This window comes from Vipera berus (assembly GCF_964194415.1).
Source record: "Vipera berus genome assembly, chromosome: 5".
In the NCBI taxonomy this organism is placed as follows: domain Eukaryota; kingdom Metazoa; phylum Chordata; class Lepidosauria; order Squamata; family Viperidae; genus Vipera; species Vipera berus.
The window spans coordinates 55,392,434-55,413,872 of NC_138207.1; the positions used below are offsets into that span (position 1 = coordinate 55,392,434).

General features: G+C 41.1%; 1 protein-coding gene across 1 annotated transcript in view; it reads right to left on the reverse strand.

The window, feature by feature from the left end:
* AFAP1L2 (actin filament associated protein 1 like 2) overlaps window positions 1-21,439 on the reverse strand; it is a 94,291-nt gene that overhangs the window by 20,397 nt on the left and 52,455 nt on the right. The window contains exons 2-6 of the mRNA XM_081329377.1: window positions 18,064-18,192; window positions 17,237-17,314; window positions 15,085-15,173; window positions 1,606-1,696; window positions 652-854 (exon numbers count right to left, since the gene is read on the reverse strand). Of these exons, the coding sequence (XP_081185503.1) occupies window positions 652-854; window positions 1,606-1,696; window positions 15,085-15,173; window positions 17,237-17,314; window positions 18,064-18,192 (590 nt within the window). The remainder of the gene's footprint in view (window positions 1-651; window positions 855-1,605; window positions 1,697-15,084; window positions 15,174-17,236; window positions 17,315-18,063; window positions 18,193-21,439) is intronic.

Below are 21,439 nucleotides of genomic sequence, written 5' to 3' on the forward strand. Positions count from 1 at the left end.
TCTCTTAAATGACTGTCTGAGGTAGGATAGTAAAATCTGTAGTCCAAAACATCTGAAAATTAGGTAAAGTAAAGGTAAAGGTTCCCCCGCACATGCGTGCTAGTCGTTTCCGACTCTAGGGGCCGGTGCTCATCTCCGTTTCAAAGCCGAAGAGCCAGCGCTTGTCCGAGGACGTCTCCGTGGTCATGTGGCCAGCATCACTAGACGCCAAAGGCGCACGGAACGCTGTTACCTTCCCACCGGAGTGGTCCCTATTTTTCTACTGCATTTTTACGTGCTTTCGAACTGCTAGGTGGGCAGAAGCTGGGACGAGTAACAGGCGCTCACTCTGTTATGCGGCACTCGGGATTCGACCCGCCAAACTGCCGACCTTCTGATCGACAAGCTCAGCGTCCTAACCCACTGAGCCACCGCGTCCCTTATCTGAAAATTACATATCCTTAAAGTAAAGTTGCCTTTACATCCTATTTACAGGCTTCCCAAAAATATTTGTTTGCTTACCAGGAGGAAGGAATTTTGTAGATGAAATAGCCCCTTTGGATTTATTTGCCACCTCTATTTTCTGAATTCTTCATTTTTTAAAGTTTTAACAGAAAATCTTCAAGAATAATTTAGATTTTAAACATATTTTCTGGCTCGCCAAATACTTACCAACAATCTGTTTTCTTTAATCATGCAAAGCTGCTTGGCCCACTGGCCTAACCACTTCTTTCGCCAGAGAAAAGCACAGATCCGGGCATCTTTCATAAGTTCAATAGATGCTTCGGGTGACGGCCACTGATGAGGGGCTGACTTGCCTTTACTGCTCTCTTCCTCATCATAGGATTCATAGGAGCTGCTGACTGCTTCATCATCTGCATCCAAGGGAAAAAAGACCATTTACATTTACATCCGGGTTAAAAAGGGATTAGTTTTTTCTATTGTTCACTAGTTAAGTGCCAAAGCATTCCAATATGTATAACTAAGATAATCAGAAGTAAAGATGGCTTGAGAACTTGTAAAATTTAAACCATCACATGTTCAAGAAAATATGGCAACTTTACCCCCATTCCATTTTGATCAGCATGCAGAAGTTCACTATCCAGTCCAATTTATAAATTTGATAATAACAGCCACCTTATGTAGGCTGCAATCTTCTAATATAATATATTTGGAAAAGTGAATGGCATGAATTACATTCATATGAAATAATTGTTAATGTGCCATCAGGTTGTTTTTTACCCCTAGAAAACCCTTGCATTAATTTTGATACAACTACTGTATTACACTAATAATTTGAGTATCTGTATAGTCAAAATCTCATCCATCATCCTCAGGCTGGTGACTTCAGCTTCGTTCTTCTGGGAGAACTGAGAAGTGAGAAGACACTTCTCCCAGAAGAACGAAGCTGAAGTCACCAGCCTGAGGATGACGGATGAGATTTCATCGAAAGAGAGAGAGAGAGAGAGAGAGAGAGAGAGAGAGAGAGAGAGAGAGAGAGAGAGAGAGAGAGAGCATTTCTTCCCCAATGCAATTGAACTGATCGTTTTTAGGAAAAACTTTTTTCTTTCTAGCACACAACTGAACAAAACAACAATGAAACTCTAGAAATATACAATTAGGTACCATTCATAGAAACACTGTAAGGCTCTGCTTCTTCATAGTACCCTTCTGGAGATTCGTTTTTGAGGCTGGAATGTAGTTTTGTTTCTGGAATCTGTGCAATATAATTAAAATATAGGAAATAAGCAGATAAAAAGTTTTGAAGCAGGTTCTAAATGTTCTATTATCAAAATTAAAAGCAACATTCTCTTATGAAAGGAAGATTTATTCCATTCACAGAACGTACAGTTATAACAAATTTCACATTAAACCAAGAACAAAAGACAAGCATTGTAGCATTACAGAACAATGCTACAGTTATAACTTTGTATATTTTCTCCTGAATATGAGTCAATGGAATTTTCTGAAAAATCCTCATCAATGTGACATTTGATAATTGAGACATTTGTTCTGATTCTGTTTATCAGAAATAAGTCAAATTACATTTTCCTGTCATGCAGATGCAATGATAAAGAGACTTACTCTTGAATTTAATTACAGTTAAATACATAGGACCCAAAAAGACACAGTAAATGACATTCGTTATGTCCACTATTTTTCATCGTGGCAAAGAAGTAACAGATTACAAGGAAGTAAATAGAGGCTTACAGAGTTTTGTTGCAGAACACAATTTAATTATCATGAAAGTCCCAATTTTCTTGAAAATGTTTACATCAAGAATGCAGGATAAATCAGTTTTAAGAAATCAAGAAGATTCAAATTGAGCATAAATCTAACATAAAACAAAATATTAAACATTTCATTGTAAATTATTAATAATGGAAAACTGTAGTTGGAGGGAGGTAATCAGAAGTCTAAGTACAGATTCCATGAATGCTTATTTTATAACTGCATAGCTGCATTTGAGTTTTCTCAGTAACTGGAAGGGTCGATACATAAAATAATTTCAAAGCGAACATCAGCAAAAAACAAGGAGATATATAATTCAATACCTTCCCCCAAAAAATCCAAGCACTGTCAAATTATTGGATAGTATCAAATTCAACTAAACCATTGGCCAACATATAATGCTCACACTTTTTATGCTTTAACTTTCATATCTCTAATATACCTAGTTTGATGATCTTTATTACCATTTTTTTCACCCTGTAATTCTCCTTTCTCCAGAAAACTTTTACCTTCCTTCTCTGACACCTGTCCTGAACTTGTTGGAGAGGAAAACTCTTCCTTAAATGGTTTAATCCATATTCAATAAGAATTAAATCTACATAGTTCAACAAGAATCAAATCTATATGTGTGAACTTAAATAGATAACTTTCAGGGAGACCCCTTTTCTTAGAAATCATCATCATCATCATCATCACAAAAAAGTCTGGATAGTGGATGTTACCCAGAGACAGCACAATATATAAAAAGAACTGGAGAAAAATACAAAATACAAAAATCTGCAAAGTGAAGTAGAAAGACTGTGGCAAAAGAAAGCAAAGGTATTATCTGTAATAACGGGCACCTTGCCGAAAATTTCAAAACATCTTGAGCACCACGTGAACACCATCAGCATTGACTACCAGTCAATTGCAAAAGGCTTAGCTTCACTTGGAACAGCTTACATCCTGTGATAATATCTTTAATAATTAAAGATAATTAATATCTTTAACAGCAACATGTGCCTATCCCAGATCCTTGGGAAGGATTCAATAAGTGGACAAAAATGTCAGCCCCAATCTAAACATCTGTCTGACTGGGCAACCATAATTTATTAAACTTATATGCTGTCCAACTCTGACTGACTGGAAAAACTGGTCCATGAGAACTGGGTATTTTGGAGAATTTAAACCATTCCCACCATTTCAGTGGTGGGAATTTTTTAATGCATTTTGAACTCTCAATGCTGGAAGGACAGACTAGAATATTTGATTCATCAGAAGGTTTACTTGACAATGAGCATTCTTGGGAGGGGTAGATAATATTTGTGTGTGACCTCCTTCAATAGTTCCTTCTGCAACATTTTCATACGTGCAAGCTAATTGTCTGGATTCATAATCAGGCTTCAATACCAATCAGAAATTCAGATAATTTGGGGGTGAACCTGCTTGGGTAAAGGGAGGCAGACATTTGAGTGACACACAAAAGAGAAATAGAGACTGACCAACTCAATTTGCTTTGGAATGGAAGATGTTGTGAAGCCTATTTGTGAAGTCTGACACTTGGAACCCTCTATCTTTATTTAAGCTTGTTTATGCTGATTAGAAAACAAACCAGACCACTTGATTCCATTACCATTAGTACAGCTTTAAAAACTGAAAACCTTAAAATGACTTAAAGAATTTTAAAATGAATCTCAGCCAATTAATTTTAGACTGAACTTATACACGTCATTGAAAGATAAGCCACATCAAAATTTTATTTGCAAAGGATTTTAAGCAACCATCCCTAACTTTCAAATACCAATAAATGAGTAAGGATATGCCAAGTAGTTAGAACATTAAGTAGCAACCTTAATTTAAAATAATGACAAAAGTAATTGCTTTTGATTGTTCCCTTGGTAAAATATTTACTCCCTTTGCAAAATGGTTAAATGGAAAATAATAAACGCTAATGTAAAAAAATAGTAGATCCAGTTTTTATAGCAGTTATGGACCTACTTAAATATTTTAAGTGCTTAAAAACCGTAGTTGGATCTAGACAGGAAACCTTTATTGTTAGCCAGCACTGAGACCATGCATTATCAAAAAGTCCAGAAAGATTAAAATAGTTATCTTGCTCTACAGCCTTAAAACAAAATTTTTTGTTCTTTATTAAATTACTTTCAGATGGATCAAAAAGAAAGCAACTCCTTTGCATTGTTTCCATTAACAATGGAAATCATATGGCGGTAAGAGAAAGAATCATTTCATCTTTCAATGAGTTCAAAGCTCAATTAATTACTTTTTTGCCAGGAGTATATCACTATTTTCTGATTATTCTGGAACAGAGAACAGGAAGATTAATCTTTTCTGCCCCATTCTAAAATTAAACAATTACTGGCATAGAAAAATTAATTTAAATACCTTTGTTTCTGACCCAAATGTCCTCACTTATTGTTGCTTTTCAATATTCCTATGCTTCTAACTATAAAGAAGGACATACATTTAGAGATGTGAAGGCTCAAAAACAAATCTGGAGAAATTTGGGAAGAGCATGGACAAGAGAAGATAGCTTTTCCCCCCTTACTTTTCTAAGCCTTGTTTTCTAAATGTATTATTGATTCTTTAATTCCCCCACAAATCAAAGTCTCAGTGTTTTTCTGTCATGGTTGTCATTTAAGTTCTTATCAGTCGAAAGAAAAAAGAAGTTGACTTTTTTAAAAATGCAATCAAATGCAGGAAAAAACACTTCCTAACAGCAAGACCAATTAGCTACAAAGGTTGTGGATGTCATGGGATGTTGAAACAGGGGCTAGACAATAGCATGGGAGAGGCTGTAACTTAGAACATCATACTGAGCAAGAATCTGGATTTGATGTTCTAAATTCAGCTTAGCAGATAAGAATCTCCATATACTGGAATAAAGTATTTTTTGAAAGAAGTCTAAACAGCAAGGATGGCCTACTAATAAATCAGCCTGGATACACTGCCATAAGAAATTCTGTTCACTCATCGTAAAATTGGAAAGCAATTAATTCATTGTTCTTTGTGCAAGAGATATTCCTTGATAACAGGAAAGAATGTTGTCACTCATTCTAATCAAAATGAACCACATCATTTCCATTTCACTACTTTAACACCCATCTACCAGTGAGGGACCTTGTGGTTTGCTTGAAAGTTTGTACAACCTTCTCATCTTCAAGACATGTTACTATTAATATGAATGTTTTTCTTTATTGTCTCTTCCAGTAAAGGGTATTGCAATCAACATGAATCAACATTCATTTGGGGATAAGATGGCTCTCATTTGGGCTGCAATAGGGACAAAATTGTTTGCTTTTCTTCTGCAAAAAATATATATGAAAAGCACCTAGTGGCAGATTGTTCTTTCCATTTCATTCACGTTTTTTTAACCAAAATTTATTTTTTCAAGTAATTTTTTTTAGACACAAAAAAACAAACAAAAGAAAAGCACTCCAATTCTTTCTATGGCTATTAAATAACCACTCTTTCTGGTCTTGGTGTTTATTACAAAAACTTCATGAAAACCTCTGTTAATCTTATCACTTCACCTGATCAATGATAACAACTTTGCATCAACCAACAGCTTCTTGCTTACATGACACATACAATTAACCAGGCTAGCAAAGGACATATATTTTTCTCAGATAAACTAAATTATCAGATATTGGTGAATCTGAGGCATTACTGGAATTACTGCACATATTGCTCCTATCTGTTTGGCACTTTCAGTAGATAATCTACATAGTTACAAACTTCAAATACAGATAAGTTAGTCCCTATTTCTGCTAGAGTCCTTTTGATTGATTTGACTAAAAAGCAAAAAATCAGCTTCTTTGATTCGCCTTCAAATTAGAGTAAAAAAGATTCAGCTAAGACTGCTAATTGATTTTGTTTGTTACCCTTGTGAGCCTTAATATTGTTTGCATCATGGTTGCCCTTCCCTCTCCTTCCCTTCCCTTCCCTCTTAAGTCTCTGCATAAGATGTCAAAGAAACACATATGATTAACTTTCTAATGAACACCAATCTTGTACAATGCCACTATAACCCACTTTTACCATTAGCTGAAGTCAAGCAAAACTGGAGGTTAAGGCACCAGTCTGGAAAGGAAGAAGCTGTGAGTTCAAGTCCTCCCTTAGCCATGAAAGCCAGCTAGGTGATCTTGGGCCAGTCACACTCTCTCAGTCTACCTTACCTTTCAGGTTTGTTGTGGTGGGAAAAATAAGAGGAAAAAAAGGTGTGTTGGGATATGTTTGCCACTTCGAGTTATTTGTAAAAATAATAAAGGTGGGGTATAAATTAAATAATTAAAAATAAAATATATGTTTATAATGCAGTGATATGGAGAATACTGAACATACCTCTCAACTCACCCTGATGTAAACAATATGAAGGGATATATTACTGTATATTCTAAGTCAAATTCCTGATCACATATCATATTTCTAAGCAGTTACTTCTATTTCTACTGTATATTAGGCTGTCCATTTTAAGCAAAACCCCTCCCCCCCCTCCCCCGCCGCAGTTTATCTTTTGCTAACTACTCTGGGCATTTCTAGAAACATTTAGCATGCCAACCTTGCTAGTAAAACTGGCTTGTTAATATATCTGTGTTAAGCCACTGCATTCAAATGCTATTAAGCTGTTTGTTAACATTTTGAAAGAGGTGGGATGTTGGGGGCTGGGGTGAAGAGGATTATTAGGTTCTTCTTTAAAAAGCTGAGCCATAAGTAAAACATATTGAGTATATAGCCTGCTTGGAAATGAATGGTTAATAATTTTGTTATTTCTGCGAACACCTAGTCATCACAAAAATGTCGCAAACATTCATGACAGTCTTGAAGGAAGTGTTGTGACTCAGGGTCAGCCTGTGGGTCCGACAGCCGGCTCCGATGTATCGGAGGACTCAGATGTGGGGGAGGAGGGAAACGAACCGGCTGATGATGATTTGGAGACTTTGCAGAGTCCTCAGCCGGGAACCTCTGCTCAGCTGTGTGAGCCCGAGAGTGCGGAGGATGATGACCCACAGCTGGCCCTGTTCAAGGACGCCCGACGCAGGAGGCAGTCGAGCAGGGACAAACAAAGGAAGGCTATGGGACTCCTCGGGAGGAGGCACAGGGAGACCACGCCCTGAGCTCTCTATAAAAGGAGTGTTTGGGGAGGGGCTGGTTGCTGAAAGCAACTCTTTTGCTTGAGAAGATAAGCTCTTGTGTGTTTACTATTAAATCTTGGCAGAAGCCTTTTAGCCTTGGACGCTTTCCAGTCTCTTCTTTTGATTAGGGGTGCGAGAAGAGGGCTGGTTCAGAACAGTTTGCTTTCAGCCCCCACCCCTTAATACTACGATGGAGCAGCTTCTTGCCGAGAATGCCCAGCTCAACCAGCAACTCACCTTGCTGGCCACTCAGGTGGCACAACTGCAGGCTCAGGTACATGCTGCCCCCCCACCCAGGAGGAAATGTCAGATAGCTATGCCGGATAAATTTGCTGGTAAACCAGAACTGTTTCCTGCCTTCCTGGGACAATGCCAGCTTTATATCAGCGTGAGAGCAGCTGATTTCCCCACTGACCGAGATAAGGTGGGATTCGTGTTGAGCCTTCTGTCGGGAGATGCAGCTCGTTGGGGCACGCCTCTGTTGGCACAGCCTAGCCCTTTGTTGGATAACTTTGGGGGGTTTTGTGACCATATGCGCCTCATGTACGAGGACCCGATTAAGGCGCAGACCGCCACCCGACGCCTGAAAGCTTTGAGGCAGGGTCAGCGCCCTCTACAGGCCTATATCAGCGATTTCCGGCTGCTTAGCCAGGATTCCGCCTGGAATGAGGCTGCGCTCGTGGATGCCTTTCAGGATGGCTTGTCAGAGGAGATGTTGGATGAGCTGGCCCGCGTGGACATTCCCTCAGACCTGAATGGGCTGATCCATCTTTGTCTGCGGATCGATGCCCGGCTGCAGCAGCGTAAGAGTCGCCGTGCCACCCCACAGACCCCTGCCGCCCCTGTTGTGCGTGAGCCCCCAGTCCAGAGGGAGGAGCCAATGGAGCTGGGTGCCGCCAGGTCCCGTCTATCGGTGACGGAAATGGACAGACGACGATCGGAGGGGTTGTGTTTTTACTGTGGGGACCCTGGACATTTGGCTGCTTCTTGCCCGAAGAAGCGTCAGCGGGCGTCAGTGACCAAGCCTGCCCCGAGAAAGTCCCCTGCTTTGCTATCGGGAAACGGCCCGAGCCCGATCTAGACGGTGTGAAAGATCGGGCGACCCACAACGATCACGCCGAGCGACGCCGTTCCGACGGTACCTGTGAACCTCCACGGCATTTGATTCTGGAGGCACGACTGATCCTCCCTGGCAAGCCAGAGGGGATTCCGGTCCATGCCTTAATTGACTCTGGGGCTACCACTAACTTTATGGATTCGGCCTTTGTGGCCAAATGGGCTGTTCCCCAGTGTCCAGTGGATCCGCCCATGCTTGTGGAGACCATCGATGGTCGAGTGCTCCTGTCCGGGCCTATCACGGCCGCCACGCAACCCGTGTGTATGGCCATCAGTACCCATGTGGAGGCCATTCAGTTCTACGTCACTTCGGATCTGCACTTCCCCGTGGTTTTGGGACTGGCGTGGCTCCGGGCGCATGATCCACAGATCTATTGGTCTCAGAACTTGGTCACCTTCCCAAGTTTGCAGTGCGTGGACCACACCCGCCATATCTGTGCCGGCCAGGTGGAGGGTTCCCCAGGGGTTTCCTTGCCTCCCGAACTGTCCGACTTTGCTGACGTGTTCAGCGAGTCAGAGGCGGACCAATTACCCCCGCACAGGCCCTACGACTGCTCCATTGACCTAGTCCCTGATGCGCCTCTCCCAGTGGGGCGTTTGTACTCCATGTCGGAGCCCGAGTTGGCTGCATTGCGGGACTTCCTGACAAAGAACTTGGCTCGTGGTTTCATCCGGCCCTCGTCCTCGCCAGTGTCTGCGCCCGTGCTCTTCGTCAAAAAGAAGTCGGGCGAGTTACGGCTTTGCTGTGACTACCGGAAACTCAACGCTATCACGGTGCGTAACCGCTACCCGCTGCCCCTCATCCCCGAGCTCTTGGACCGACTCCGGGAGGCTAAGATCTTCACGAAACTGGACCTGCGTGGAGCTTACAACCTCGTCAGGGTTCGGCCGGGTGATGAGTGGAAGACGGCGTTTGGTACTCGCTATGGACATTTCGAGTACACGGTGATGCCGTTTGGCCTGACCAACGCCCCCGCTGTGTTTCAGCATTTTATGAACGACATCTTTCGGGATCTGTTGGACCAGTTTGTTGTGATTTACCTGGACGACATCCTGATTTACTCCCCGTCGCGTGAAGCGCATCATCAGCATCTCCGTCAGGTCCTGCAGCGCCTCCGGAAACATCGGCTGTTTGCCAAGTTGGAGAAGTGCCAGTTCTACCAGGTGACCATTGATTTCTTGGGTCACCGCATTTCTCCTGAGGGCATCGCCATGGAACCGAGTAAAGTTGAGTCGTTGCAGAGTTGGCAACCCCCGCGTCGCGTGAAGGATATTCAGCGACTTCTTGGATTTGCCAACTACTATCGGACATTCATCCCTGGCTTTGCTGCCTTGACAGCCCCCCTCACCCGGCTCCTGCAGAAGAAGACTCGGTTCCAGTGGAACGCCCCCGAACAACAGGCGTTCCAAGCTTTGAAGGACGCCTTCATGAAGGAGCCCATCTTGAAGCATCCTGACCCGCAACGGCCGTTTGTCGTGGAGGCGGACGCCTCCGACATTGCCATTGGGGCCGTGTTGCTCCAGGCAGCGACGCCCAACGGTACCCTTTTCCCTTGCGCGTATCACTCTCGGAAATTGAATCCCTCGGAGCGCAACTATACCATCTGGGAGAAGGAGCTGCTGGCCATCAAGGCGGCGTTCGAGGCTTGGAGGCATCATCTGGAGGGGGCGCGGCATCAAATCGAGGTCCGGACGGACCACAAGAATCTGGAAAGCCTGCAGACCGCTCGGAATTTGAACCAACGCCAGATCCGGTGGTCCCTCTTCTTTGCGAGGTTTGACTTCCGGGTGCGGTACATACCAAGCGGGCACAACCAGAGAGCGGATGCTCTGTCCAGGAAGCCCGAGTACACCCGAGTGGAAGACAAGCTTCCGCCCAGGACCGTGATCCCCGTCGAGTCTTTTGCTGCGGTGCGGGAGCCGGTGGATATACGGGCTCGGATCCGGGAGGCGCAGCAGCAGGAGGCGTGGGTGGCTCAGCGGAAGGAAGAGGTGGGGCCAGATTCGCCTTGGTCGGTCACGGATGGACTCCTGTATTATCGTGACCGGCTCTATGTTCCAGGAGGGCCACTCAGGGGACTCGTCCTCAGCCAATGTCATGATAACCCGGCTGCGGGGCATTTTGGCCTGTTCAAGACTCTGAACCTGGTCTCCCGTACCTTCTGGTGGCCCCGAGTCCGACACGATGTCCAGTCTTATGTCACCTCCTGCGTCCCATGCAGGCAGGCCAAGTCAGCGACAGGGGCCCCGCCTGGTTTACTGCAGCCTTTGCCAACGCCCAAGAGACCCTGGGGGGCTGTGTCCATGGACTTTCTGACGGATCTACCCCCATCCTCCGGCTTCACGACAGTGTTTGTGGTGGTGGACATGTTGACCAAGATGGCGCACTTCATCCCCTGTCGCGGCTTACCGTCAGCTCGCGCCACTAGTCGCATGTTCATCCAACAGGTGTTCCGGCTGCACGGCCTTCCCGATAGAGTCGTCTCCGATAGGGGGGCCCAGTTTACAGCCCGCTTCTGGCAGGAGTTGATGCGGGCGTTGGACATTAAGGTTTGCCTCTCGTCCGCGCATCATCCTCAGACCGACGGGGGTACCGAGAAGGTCATCGGCATCTTAGAGCAGTATCTGCGCTGCTACGTTAACCTGCAGCAGGACAATTGGGTGGACTATTTGGCCATAGCCGAGTTTGCCTTTAACAACTCGCAGCACACCTCCACGCAGATGACACCGTTCTTGGCCAATGTGGGTTATCACCCCCGGTTTTTCCCCCTTTCTCCCGTGGACTCACCGGAGCCGGCAGCGAACGAATTCATGGCGGAGTTACAGGCGATCCATCGGTTGGTGCGACGGCAGCTGGAGAAGGCCAAGGCCGACTACAAGAGGTTCGCCGATCGGTCGAGAAGGGATACGCCTCCACTATCGGTGGGGGATCGGGTCTGGCTGTCCACCAGGAACCTACCATCCACTCGGCCGGCGAGGAAGCTGGACCACCGTTACCTTGGACCGTTCCCAGTCGAGGCCGTCATCAACCCGGTCGCCTATCGTTTAACTCTGCCACGTTCCCTGCGCGTGCACCCCGTCTTCCATCGGTCCTTGTTGGTCCCCGAACAACCGGCTTGTCCACTTCGCCAAGCGGAACCTCCCCCATCAGGACCTCGTGATGGAGACAGCACCCCCGAGTACGAGGTCGCCAGCATCAGGGATTCCCGCTGGCTGAAAGGTCGCTTCCAGTACCTGATCGAGTGGAAAGGGTACGGGCCGGAGGACTTCACATGGGAAGACGCGACCGCCGTTCATGCCCCTGCGTTGGTGACTGCGTTTCACGAACAGTTCCCATCCCGACCGCATCCGGATCGGCAGACCCGGGGGAAGGGCCCTGCGGTGCGGGATAGTGTTGTGACTCAGGGTCAGCCTGTGGGTCCGACAGCCGGCTCCGATGTATCGGAGGACTCAGATGTGGGGGAGGAGGGAAACGAACCGGCTGATGATGATTTGGAGACTTTGCAGAGTCCTCAGCCGGGAACCTCTGCTCAGCTGTGTGAGCCCGAGAGTGCGGAGGATGATGACCCACAGCTGGCCCTGTTCAAGGACGCCCGACGCAGGAGGCAGTCGAGCAGGGACAAACAAAGGAAGGCTATGGGACTCCTCGGGAGGAGGCACAGGGAGACCACGCCCTGAGCTCTCTATAAAAGGAGTGTTTGGGGAGGGGCTGGTTGCTGAAAGCAACTCTTTTGCTTGAGAAGATAAGCTCTTGTGTGTTTACTATTAAATCTTGGCAGAAGCCTTTTAGCCTTGGACGCTTTCCAGTCTCTTCTTTTGATTAGGGGTGCGAGAAGAGGGCTGGTTCAGAACAGGAAGTAAGGTAAGTATACACTCTCAAGGGACCTTCCAAATGTATATGTGACATACAATCTACAAATGCCTATGACCTTAAAGAAATAAGACAAGTATAAAGAAATTAATGAAAGATGCATAAAGCAATTATAAAAAGGTGGGGGTTGTTAGAGCTTTATTATTCAAAGTTAAGCTTAATGACTCTCTCAAGTTGACTTAATTTTTCATTGTGGAAAGAAACAACCTGTACAGTCAGTGGTGGGATTCAGCCAGTTCGCACCAGTTCAGCAGAACCAGTAGCTAATTTTTTATTGCCCAGGCCCAGAATGGACTTCTGGAAGCTGCATCCCCACAGAAAACTGGTTGTTCACATACAGTATCTGAATCCCACCACTTTGTACAGTGCTTCAGATCCAATTCTAAAAATGATGCTTTTGTGTGTATGCACAGAAATAGCCCATGTGCAATTCTTTAAAACAGTCACAACATAGTCTTGATAATAACCAGGAGGTTTGCAGATAAAATTCTCTTCTGATTATGAACATCTAGAGCTTGCTTTGAAATCTTCACTGATGAATTGCTTTGAAACAGATCCAATCTTAGATGCAAAGGATTCATTTCATGCTTTTATCCTCTTGGTTAGATACACGAATCATAAATTATTCCCAGAATGGTTAATGACATCTACTGTGATTGACCAGCTACAATTTTAAGAAAATCTTAGCTAGAAATAAGCTTGATAAGAAAGGGCATAAAAGAGAAGCAAGAATAGATCTCATATTCTAAGGTGTGAGGTTCTCCCCAACTATAACTCTAACAAAGCCCTCTGGCAACAATCTTATAGTCTTTTCAATATCAAGTATCATGTGGTGATCTTTTGATTGCTTATTAGGTTCTTCTAAATCAGTGCCAGGTTTAGTCTCTGCTTCTTTATTTTATTCTTGTTTTATACTATTTTTACATTAATTTTTAATCCACACATTTATTGTATACTTCTCTGGCAGCTTTTTCTGTAGAGTGCGTAATAAATTTAGAAATAATAAAAAGTGAATTAAGAATTAAGTGAAATAGTCTTCTTCCTCAACCTGACATCTAGCAAAAGCATTTCTTTATTTGCTCTTTACAAATCAAGGCAATATTTACAAATCAAGGCAATATTTCCAATATATAGGTCAACCCCAGCTATTGCTGTTGTGGTATAACATGACTATGAAAAGCTAGCATTTATTTACCAAAAGTCAGAAAAGTTATCTACCTTATTTACTGCTGCCCCCCCCCAGCATTAAATGGAATAGGGTGAACTGTTTAATCTTTATGCATTCCAGTATGAATCACCAGATCCTAGTTCTGATCTTCTAGACCAGTGCTAAGCAACCTCTGACATGCTAAAGATTGCTGAACTAGGATTTCCAGCAGGCTGGGTGCTACATTTCAGCAACACATCTAGAAAAGGAGGAAGACAAGAGGTTATCTACCTCTAGCTTCAGTGAAAATGCCAATTAGATGTTAAGTTTAACATCTAACATCTTAGCATTTACATATCATGGATATAAGAATACAGCTGTGTCTCCAAAAGTGTTAAAGCGTAGAATTTCAAAAAACTTGTATTGAGTTAACATGCTGAGAAAAAAGCCTTTAAATATACATTTGAGCATCTATGACTGTAGATTTTTAAAATTACAGAATAGTATGGGGGAAAGAATGGATTGTCTATTTGGGAGTCACTATCTCTCAAAACGCGGGACGCGGTGGCTCAGTGGGTTAGGACGCTGAGCTTGTCGATCAGAAGGTCGGCAGTTTGGCGGGTCAAATCCTGAGTGCTGCGTAACAGAGTGAGTGCCTGTTACTCGTCCCAGCTTCTGCCAACCTAGCAGTTCGAAAGCACGTAAAAATGCAAGTAGAAAAATAGGGACCACTACGGTGGGAAGGTAACAGAGTGAGCGCCTGTTACTCGTCCCAGCTTCTGCCAACCTAGCAGTTCGAAAGCACGTAAAAATGCAAGTAGAAAAATAGGGACCACTACGGTGGGAAGGTAACAGCGTTCCGTGCGCCTTTGGCATCTAGTCATGCCGGCCACATGACCACGGAGACGTCCTCGGACAAGCGCTGGCTCTTCAGCTTTGAAACGGAGATGAGCACCGGCCCCTAGAGTCGGAAACGACTAGCACACATGTGCGGGGGAACCTTTACCTTTACCTTTTACTTTTATCTCTAAAAACAGCTTCTCATTCTACCCAAAACACACACACACAAAAAAAACCACAGTTATAACTATATCTAACTAAATTGACTGAGAACATTAAATACTAAAAAAAACTTAGACAATGAAGTTGTACATCTTAAAGTCTCTGTTTTTCTCAGGCTTCCTTTTCCCAGATACCTTGATGGGATCACTCACTCTAAATCCTTGCAGCAGGATTTCACAGTAATAATCCGTCTGATCACCCTTTGACTGCAGTTTACACAGTTATTTCCTCAGCAGACCACCCACAGTTTTTCACTTCCTCCCACACTAGGTCCAAGCTGTGTGTGTGTGTGTGTGTGTGTGTGTGTGTGTATGTATATATATATTATTGAAGGTTTTCTCTTTTTTAATGCAAAAAGTACATCACATACGACATTCCTGAGCTTCTGTCCATGATCTCAATAATGCAACGTCATTTTATAGTCCCCCCCCAAAAGAGAAGGAACTGATTTGCTCAGCAGTCTCCTAAAAGACAAATCTTACCAAATGAAACCAAGATAAAACAAATTATGTATCCGTATGATATTTTTTATATCAGGGACTTACTATTTTTGAAGGTGGAAGATCTGGCAAACTTTTCTGTGGAGGATATAAATACTGCTCCATTTCTCCATTAGTCAAGGAATCTTGGTAACCTAATGTCATAATCCAAAGAGAAATCACAACAAATAAATGATAATTACGTATGTTATACTCAACTATAATCTCAGGTGCTCCACTTTTGTTTTGAAATGAAAATATTTATTAATTAGCCTATTGAGTCTAAACCACCAAAATGGCAATAGATTTCACTCCAAAAATATGGTGGAAAAGTAATATAGCTCAAGACCCACATTTTTGGTGGTTGTGAAATTACTGGTACAGTAATACTTCAGTTAACATTGAAAACTGCAACGTCTATGATGTCTTATAAATAAGCACTCTACTTGTAAGGTCTAGTTGATACCTAAATCAAATTTTTAAGTATTCGCCCTTTCCTTACTGTTGCTAAGGATAGTTTAAACTACCAGGTTTTTAAGTCTTTTCAGCCCAAAGGAAAAAAAACCTGACTGAGAAAAAAAATAATTGTGGTAAGACAGTAAATACTGCCAACCTGATTTTCAGCTAATTTGCAAATGCAGTGTGATAAGGCATTCTTTGGTGTTTGACAATATTTGGAAAGAAATGGATACAACACCTGTTTAAAATCCCTGAAAAGTGTATTTCATAATGGTTATAACCAGATAAAACATCAGATGTTGTCCCCAGTATTCAGCAAGTCTTTGGTTTTTTAATAGATTCAAGGAGACTTTAAAATTATAAATAAGCATAAAGATGATGTAAGTAAGCAGTATAACAATAACCACAATTATCTCCCATTTGGCCATGTTTGCTCGGACTGATGGAAGTTGAAATCCAAAGCACTGAGAATACTTCCAAATTGTTTTTTCCTGGAACATATGACTATAACTTTCTTCCAAGTTTTCCTATCAAGGCTGTCTAAAAATCATGGAGGGCATTATCCAAAATATGAGGATAATATCCTGCAAAAGACTGAAAGAATCAGACCTGTCATTTTATGGCATGGTGACATAAGAGAGATCCACATGATTTCTATACTTGGAAAATATCTTCATATACATAGAGGTTATATTTGAAATCACTTCAAGCATCCCTATAAATATACTAAGCAAAACGTTCACTGAAAACAAGACTATTCTAAAGTTGGATGGTCTGGTAGCTACCCAAATGGTAGGCAGTGGTTACCAAGACGCTGGAAAGAATCTGGCACAAACTTTGTTACATTCTTGTACAATTTAAAAATAAAGCTAGAACCACAGTTCTTTTGGGACTGAGCCTGAGGAGCCACAATAACAGCTCTGCATCTGAAACTTTTAATAGTTTTCTGGCATAAGAAGGGAAGCAGCAAAACAAACTATGCATAGTATAGTAATGCTATTAGCCAAACAAATCAGACATCTGCTGTTCTTCCCACGTCTTCTCAGATTTTCTGCTTCTATACAACTAAGAGACAGATACCGGGGGCTACATTTTTCCATCTATAAATCCCAAAATGGAATGCAAGTTATAGGCTCAAGCCAGGCAAGGTAGCTGCAGAAAGCAAAACAGATTAAGTAGTAAGGGTTTATCAAACCAACTGTCTGTTAGAGATGGACACATGTACTGTTTTAAGGAATCATTCGACATAAGGTGCTTTTAATATTCACGGTATTTAATATCTATGTACGGAGCTTTTTAGTATTCATAGAAAGAGAATCTATGCATACAGAAAGCTTTTGAAGGCAAAATATCCTTCTACCTAGAGGCTACAAGCAGTTATTATTTATTCTAATGTCACAGAATAGAGCACACTACATGTGGCAGTTTTGCATGCTTTGGTTTGAATTTATGTTATACGGTTAAAAGGTGCTATTCAAAGATGCTGAACGAAAACAGAAGAACACTGTAATATGTTTCCAACAATTCATATTATTTGTTGGGCCAGTGTATTAAGCTAAACAAGAAAATTCCTTGATATGTATCTATTTTTCACTATAAGGCAGTAAAGGTATCAAAGACCACAAACCTGATGACTTCAACACAGTATGATATCTCTTTTTTCCCATGTGAATGGTAATGTTTGTGTTTCTAGAACAGTTTATTTTTAAGCTTGGTGCCATCTACATACATTTGAATGATAATACCATTTGATGCCTACCTTTGTTGGCTTTCTCTGGTTCCCCATGTAGTTTACTTATGGTTACTCTGTTCATATAAATGTATTCTTCATCACCACCTACAGTATAAAGATAAATACTTTACCATCATTCCCACTGTCATCATCCAACATGGTTCTTGCAGGTACCAAGATGTGATAAGCTAATTTATGTGCTTTACTCTATGGCAGATATTTTAAAACAGGTTATAAAAACATTTTGTTCTTCCCTTCCCAGAGATGCTCTGTTCTCATGATGTATAGCTGAGAAGCACTTTACTGGACTTTGTTCTTGCAGAATTTATCTTGAATAAAACAGAGAAATGAGAACTTTGCAAAGAACAAAAAGGAAGGTGATTCATCCTTTGCAAATTAATCTTATTAGCAAATAGTAAACTTCAATGAATAAAAATAATTTATGTTGCTTACAATAAAAGGGAATAGATTTTATTGCACACTCTTACGGACTTGAATGTCTTGTCATCTTGAATGTCTTTAATTTATAAAGCAAATTAGGAGAAACACAACTGAACAAAAATTTCATTATCCATTTTTCATCCCTACCATCATCTGTAAATAGTGTAGTTTTTAGATCTATTCTGAGCAACTAACTGATAACAAACTTTGCATCTAATTAAACAGATCCCAGTCTTCAAATACATATACCCCAATAAATAAGTTTGTTTTCATGCTGATAAAGGATATTTGCTTCCCTTTTACATCTCACTTGGGAATAAGATTCAAACAAAAAAGAGAAATAGATAGGTTGGGGTATCAGCAAGAAATATAAATCTTCCAAAGTCAATAATTGTTCACATGATTTTGCTTACCACTTGATTTTGTGCACAGTCGAAGAAGGTCAGCCAGAAAGCTTTTTTTGACTACAGCTGTGCTGCTGAGGTTCTCTTTATCTAGTATCTTCAGAAAATCTTCAAGTTCTGTCAGCAGTTGTTCCAGAGCTAAAAGAGATATGAAATAAACTAGCTTATTTATTGCGTCCAATGCCAAATCAAATAATACAGTCATGCTGGGGTTTATGTAATCCAGGATTTTTTAAAACAATTTTTTTATCTTTGTATAATGAGGGTTGCAACCCTTCATTTTATATGTCTGTGTATCAAGTTTTTTCCCCTAGTTTTGGATTAGGCTAAAAAGTAGAAACTAATGGAAACTAATCAAAGAAAGAAGCAACCTAGAACTAAGGTGAAATTTCCTGACAGTTAGAACAATTAATCAATAGAACAGCTTGACTTGAGAAGTTATGAGTGCTCCAACACTGGAGATTTTTAAGGAAAGATTGGACAACCATTTGTCTGCAATGGTACAGGGTTTCCTGCTTGGACAGGGGGTTGGACCTCCAAGGTTCCTTTCAACTCTGTTATTCTGTAATTTCCTGTCTGTTGTTATTGTCTTTCCTCTAAAAATAGCCCTGCGAGTAGATGGAAGGCAACAATCTGTATAGTTATAAGCAGTGCTTTTTTTGTAAAAGAAAAAGGTGCCGGAACTCACACATGTCATACAACCCGCCTTGCCTACCCTACAAGGTTCCATCCAAAAAAGGTGCCAGAACTCCGTTCTGAGCGTTCTATGAGAAAAAAAGCCCTGGTTATAAGCAAGTTTCATGATGGAGCAGAGAAATGATTCTACATTTCCTTAGTAGTAATACTTTTTTCTTTATTATAAAAAGTAGATTGAATGATCAAACACTATGAGGCTAAGTATATAAAGTATTAAACTAAAATAAATACAACTTTGAAAAGCAGTAAAAGAGACAATTCTATTTTCCCGAACGCATCTATCCACACCACTAAATGCATATATTTTTCTGCATATTCCTCTTCCTCTCCTCTTTAAAACTTCTGTCTAGTATCTACCCAAGTTGGTGTCTTCTAGACTTGGACAAAACAATCCAAAACAAGCATGACCTAAAACCTTCCAAGCTGGCACAATTTCTTTTCTGAAGAGAATGTCTTGGCAAAAGGCAGTCTCCTTTCTAGCTGTGGCTTTATTCTTTGTTGCAGAAAAGCACCAGACCAGCTGATCATTTCGGTGAAAGAAGAATTCAAGTGGCAGAATGGCAAATGTGGTTGATTTACAATGGATTTCCCAGACTATTCTACAAAGTACATTCCAAGGTTGACAAGGGTCAGCAGTTCTAGGGAAAGAGAAAGTAAATTGCAACAACAGCAGAAGAATGCTATTCTCCCTAACAGCAAAAAGAAACAGATGTGCTGACAGTGGCGGATAAAAACAGCTGGTTCACTTTGAACATAAACTGACCTTCCTAAAGGAGCAAATTGCATGTATATTTGACAAGGGAACCTTCCCATGATGCTCACTTGCCTGAGACTTCAAGGAAAACTGGGCTAAAGCAATGAGTAATCATACAAGGAATACGGGAAATACTTGTTTTAGCTGGACTGTTCTAGTTATTACTTCTAAATCCATCATAAATAAAATAAGAATGAATTCTGATTACCCCATTTTTGGAAAGAGGGAGAGGCTCTGGAAAAGGCCAAACTGATTCGGGAATGAGAAAAAACAGTTTCTTATTTGATTTCTCAACTCTTCACCATGTGACTATTAAATTGCTATAGTCTGGCAAATTAGCAATGTTTTACTCTTATTAACATATCATTAGTCAACCTTAATAGTGCACCATTTTTACTATACTAAAACAATACCCATTTCTTCCTGTATATGTCTAGTTTTATTGTATTTCATAATTATACTGTAGTATATTTGCTTGTTTAAAATATTGATTATATTTGGTTAATTCACAGAGTGTATGACTTCAATGGTACTTCAGAGATAAAATAATTCAGGTCTAGTTTAGTTTTGATAAAATTGGGACAATGTGACTTTAGAACAGGTTCGCTAACCCTTGAATTCAATTAACAAATTTGGAATTATAAGAGTATTCCATGAGCACTCTTATTAAATGGACGATTTTAAAAATGCATCCCCTCATTTGAGGATTAAAAAAAAGCTGCAAATAGAACACAGAGAGTGAATGCATAATACCAGTCATACATACCCATTTTACAGAATGTAAATTGAGGAAGCTCAGAGACATATATCTACATTAAGTACGAGAATAAACCTAAATTCTAAATAAGAATTTCGCTTCCCCCCCAAAAAATTCTCATATCGCAAAAAATAACTAAATATTCAGACAAATATGCACAGAGACCTATCTATTCAACTGATACATCCCTACTCAACAAATTATATACATTGTATAGTCCACATTTAAATAAAGAATATCCCTAACTCTACTAGACAAATAAATATAAATAAAATATTCTATACCGTAGATGAGGTTTCCTCCCTCCCTCACACCCTGCTCTCTCACACACACATAGGACAGATACATAAAAGTGTATGCAATTGACACATAGATAGTCCTCATATAGCAACCACAATTGCGACTGGTAACTTGGTCTTAAGTGAAGTGGTCGCTAAGTAAAACTGTAATTGTGCTTATGATCTTACTTTAGATTTCCTTTTCTTTACAGAGCCGCAAAGATCATAAATAGTCATAAAGCTACATTTTCATTACCTTGTAACTGCAAGTGGTCACTAAACAAGGCAATTGCTAAACAAGGACTATTTGTACAACACATTGCTCCTGTGCAACATCGGAATTACCAATGAATTTTAACCAGTTATGTTGGCCAATTTATCCAATTAGTCTTTGGTTATAGGAGTAAGCCAGGTCCGAAGCACCTCAAAATATATGGCTGCTAAGCTACATTTCCGACACAAAAAGCAAAATCTCAGCAAGCTAAAATTAATTGGACGAAACTGGAAGATAATACCAATTGTTCATAGGAGATATGCACAAAATAATATCAAAAGTATTTTTCCTCCCTGAATAGTTTACTCCAAGCAGCATTTTAACTTAGTCATAAATTTGTGGGAAATATTGCGGGGTTGGTACTTGAGAAAATGTGAATCACAACAATCTGACAAAAAAACATATTTCTCAACATTAAAACAGTAACAAATAAAATATGAATGTGGAGTCAGTACAAATATTATAATCACTGCAATGCCAGTAAACCAAAATAATATTTCAGTTATATTTGAATGTGCAAATTCAGAAAAATATTTGAAAAGACTATCCGTATATTTCTATAAGTTACAAGCCAGGATAATCAAGAGACTGAGACTTGTTGTTTGTAGGCTGAGAAATTAACTGTG